Source organism: Pimephales promelas, chromosome 19, assembly GCF_988280905.1.
Source record: "Pimephales promelas chromosome 19, fPimPro1.hap1.1, whole genome shotgun sequence".
Classification (NCBI taxonomy): Eukaryota; Metazoa; Chordata; class Actinopteri; order Cypriniformes; family Leuciscidae; genus Pimephales; species Pimephales promelas.
In genome coordinates, this window is record NC_142787.1 from 14202868 (window position 1) to 14207340 (window position 4473).

At 35.1% G+C, this 4473-nt stretch overlaps 1 protein-coding gene across 1 annotated transcript; it reads left to right on the forward strand.

Annotated features, from left to right (window-relative positions):
* The first annotated feature begins 314 nt into the window (after window positions 1–314).
* On the forward strand, window positions 315–3623 carry LOC120468810 (urokinase plasminogen activator surface receptor-like). The gene is made up of 5 exons (XM_039657407.2): window positions 315–505; window positions 600–692; window positions 1488–1628; window positions 3193–3300; window positions 3430–3623. Exons 1-5 carry the CDS (start codon window positions 457–459, stop codon window positions 3618–3620), a joined length of 582 nt encoding a protein of 193 aa, XP_039513341.2. The 5' UTR covers window positions 315–456; the 3' UTR covers window positions 3621–3623.
* The last annotated feature ends 850 nt before the right edge of the window (window positions 3624–4473 follow it).

The window sequence follows — 4473 nt, forward strand, 5'->3', positions numbered from 1 at the left end:
TAAATTGCATGTAATTATGCATAATTTACTGTTGTTGTTATTATTATCATAGTAAATGCATGCAACATATGTTACATGGACACTGTAAAATAAAGTGTTACCAAATTATGAAAGGATTCGGGTCCAAAATAACATTGAACCATTGGCAATATTCCCCCGCCCAAATATCTTCAGGTTCGGAAATGACATGAGGGTGAGTAAAGATGATAGAATTAAACATTTTTTGGAGATTAACTATCTGTAAGTATACTTTTCTTATAAAGAGCAAGATTCATTTTCATACTAGAGCTGTCTGCTGAAGTATTAATATTGCAAGTAAATAATTTAATATCTACTCTTTTTATTTCATTGTCTTTGTGTTAAACTTTCATTTTCTCATGAAGATCCTCCTCTTTTGAGAAGCTATAAAATGGGTGCTGAAACAGGTAAGTTATTTCATTCTCCTCCTGATCAAAGATGGATCTGCAAATCTCACTTTTTCTTCTGTTCATTCTGTTCACTGCAGGTACAAAGACAAACAATATTTATTTTCAATTTTGTTGCATACAAATAGAGGTCATTGATCGATATCTCTCTCTCTCTCTCTCTCTTTGCTAAAGGACACTCTCTCAACTGTAACGTGTGTCTGTTGGGCAGTTGTGCACAGAAGACATGCTCCAGTGGAGAAAACTGCCTCAGTTTGCTATATGCTGGTAAGTCCAGTATGCTGAAGCTTTTAATCACAGTATACAGTATTACCATGATATCGAATAAGTTGCAAAACAGTGTTGCCATGGTCATACTATAGGTTTAATGAATGAATTTCTTAAAACAAAAAAGAACTGAACATTTAAATAAAACAATACACAAAAATATATAAACGAATGTTTCAAACAGATTATATAATTTATTACAATTTATTGGTGCTGCAAAATGTAAGTATGTGACCCTGATCACAAAACCAGTCAAGTTGTACGGGTATATTTGTGGCAATAGCCAACAATACATTATACAGGTCAAAATTATCGATTTTTCTTTTATGCCAAAAATAATTAGTATATTAAGTAAAGATCATGTTCCGTGAAGATATTTAGTAAATTTCCTACCGTAACTAATGTTTTTCATTGATTTTCTCAATGTTTGCATTTTTTGATTCCAGATTTTCAAATAGTTGCATATTGGACAAATATTATCCTATCCAACACACCATACATCAATGGAAAGTTAATTTATTCAGCTTTAGGATTATGTATAAATTTCAATTTAAAAAAAAATTGACCCATGTGACTGGTTTTGTGGTCCAGGGTCACATACTGTATATGTTGAACTTGTCAGTCGGCTACTTCTTTTCTGTGTGGAATTTACAACTGTATAAAATGTTCTATATAACATACTAAAATGAATGTTGTTTTCCCTCAATTTATTGTTCCATAATATAATTTGTAAATTTCAAATATTTTTTTAAACGAGAAAGTTTACAAAGTTTGTCTTTCCGTTCTACTTTCCAGGTCCAAATGATATTTCTTCAGCGACAACTAAACTGTGTTTTCCAGCAAGTAACTGTACAACTGGGTCCCTCAACATCGGCAGTTTTAAGTTCTCTTCTTACTGCTGTAACACAGACCTGTGTAATTCCCAAGATGCTTCAGGTATTGTACTTACAGTCAACAGTTTACATTCATAAAACATTTACCAAGAAATAATTGTTGTGGGACTTTCTATTGGGGACTGTCAGGCGGGAGAGATTTTGGGTTTGTTCACACTTGTCAGGTTAAACAAATAAAACAAATCCTGGTGCGATTGCTTTGTTGGTACAGTTTATTTTAATAAGTGTGAACACTGCCATAGAGCTCTGGTGCCAAACAAGCCAACCGAGACTGCTGAAATGAACCAAACCAAACCAACTCTGGTGAGGCTCGACTGAAATATGAATGCAACATGGGCCAAAGGCCAGTTATTCCAGTTTTGCAAAAGATTTTGGAATGATGAGCACCTATGTTGTGTGCACAATAAGACCAAGGCAGCGTTTCCTGATAACATTGTCTTTTAGTACGCTACAAAGATTAATAACTTAATTAAAGGTATACCGTTTCTAGGCGTGTTCCCCGAAGCATACCAGAGGAAGTTGCTTAAGATACAACTTTCTTCGTGCGACGTTACCAGATGCTGTCTGTGGTGATGCTGCTGAATTTGTTGATATCGATGGCTCGAGAATCAGCTATTCTCTCACGCAGTGGCTGCTTTACTGTGTTATGTGAGAAAGCGGTGTTCTTTATAAAATAATCACTTCAGAAATAGAGAGCCTAAGTCCCGCCCCTCTGCTTCCGGCTCATGGGACCTTATTTCGGAAAAAATATGAATGGTAGTCAATGGCGAGAGACAACTTATCTTTTTATTCCGTCTGAACTGTGCCCTCAATTACACATATGATGTTTGTCAATTTAGTTTGTAGTCTTTGTAATTATGTATTTTCACAGTCTTATACCTCAACGGTTTTACATCAAACTGTGCCTTTCTTTACTTTAAAATGTATCTTTTAAATTGACAAACATCGTATGTGTAATTCAGGGCATAATTCAAACGAGATCAAAATATTTGTTGTCTCTCGCTATTGACTACCATTCAATATTTTTCCGAAAAAAAGGTCCCATGTTGGTCGACCTGAAGGGGAGGGACTTAGGCTCTCTATAGTGAAAAACACGGCAGTAAAATCACAGACTAACCCCTGTAAATGAAGAAAATAGCATACAATCCTATTACAAAGAATAGGGAGTCTCTACAACAGTTCTATGACAGTATATAAGTATACTATAATTATTTTTTGTATATTTATATAATTAAGTATATTTTTTACCAAAAATGACATTAAAATGCCCGCCCCAACCATTTAACTCGGGAAATCATGCCACACTAACAACAACAATCAGTGTAATTACAATTTGATTCTGTGCATGAAAATACTTGAATTAGCCTAATTGAACACTGGGTGTATATTCAGTATTTTATTCGTATACTAAGATGTAAAGACCTTTTTTGCCACCTGTTAAGTATGACTGTAAGTTACAGAAGGTATAGGCCTACTTAACAAAGAACATTTCGGGAAACGTCTATTAACGATAAGGTACAGGTAAAACTTAAGAACGACGTAGCGTTAAGAAGGTTTCAGGAAACGCAGACCTGAAAAAGGTAAAGAAAGCTTTTTTTTCCCTTTAGATCCCTCGAATCCTCCGAATGGAAACAAATGTTACTATTGTGATGGACAGAACTGCTCAAAAGTATTGAGCTGTTCAGGGAGTCAAGACCGCTGCATTAAAGCAACAGGTGAGAAGGATTTTTTTCCAAATCTTTTTTTTAATCTTATGCATTTCATACAGATTTACCAATAACCCGCTTAGACACTTCAGCTTTTTCATTCATGAATCCACTTTCATTTTCTTTTCTTTTCACTAGGGACTTTGGCAAATCAGACATTGAAGGGCTGTGTCTCTAAATCATATTGTGATGGTGCAGCATTACTTAGTGGTGTTGATGTTGGGAACTTCACATGTTGTGAGGGGAACCTGTGTAACGGGTCTCAGAGTGTCACCCAGAGCGTCCTGATCCTCTGCGGTTCTCTGCTCTCATACTTCCTGATGCACTGAATACAGCAGATCTTCACATTCTACAATCAGACACACTTTACTGAATATATAGCTTGCGTTTTTATCTGTACAAGATTCAACCTGGTGTAAGGAACTTAAAACAATATAGAAAATCTGATTAGTTGAAGGAAATATATATATATTTTATGAAATATTAAACAAATTGTAGCAATCACTGAAATAAAGTGTAATGATCAACCTTGCATTTGTTTCTGGGTTTATTTTTAAAACATAAAATTATTGAAAAGGAGGCAGGGCTCATTTGCATATTCACAGAACTGTGTGAAATGATCGGCTTCAACACATCACCACAATGTTGATAGATAGCTGTAAAAGGCTAGAGCAAATGAGACAGCAAACGGTTGTGACTGACACTTTCTAAACTTTGTGCAGCTTCGAAACCTTTGCAACCAGTGTTTGCGTTTTGAACCAGTGCCTCATTTCAAACTACCAAACTCACATGATTTCAGTAAATGCGACTTTGTTGCATCATAACCATTTTAAAATTTTGATGGTTGCTGGGAGTTGATAATCTCAGTGAACTACAAGTATAGGAGTGTAAGGATTCACGCGTTCTCTTAAAGAAACAATGTGTACTTTATGTATTTTATTATTTAAAATTAATATTTTGATTCATAAATATGTCCTCAATAGTGTACAAATACCTCTGCCAATTATCTGAGTTGTCCTTGTAAACAAAGAATTAAAAAAATATTGTTGGTTTAACTTAAAAAATTAGTAACCTGTAGGCCAGAACGAGAATTCCTTAGATTTCCACGACGCATGCGCGAGATTTGCGATCTGCTTACACCAGCTTACACTACTTCAGATCGCAATTCTCGCGCATGCGTCG

Bases quoted from the DNA above. Each gene is read 5' to 3' on its own strand.
- LOC120468810 (XM_039657407.2), top strand. From the start codon at position 457: ATGGATCTGCAAATCTCACTTTTTCTTCTGTTCATTCTGTTCACTGCA. The intron at 1,629-3,192 runs GTATTGTACTTA...TTTTCCCTTTAG, and splicing joins TAATTCCCAAGATGCTTCAG to ATCCCTCGAATCCTCCGAAT. The intron at 3,301-3,429 runs GTGAGAAGGATT...TCTTTTCACTAG, and splicing joins CCGCTGCATTAAAGCAACAG to GGACTTTGGCAAATCAGACA.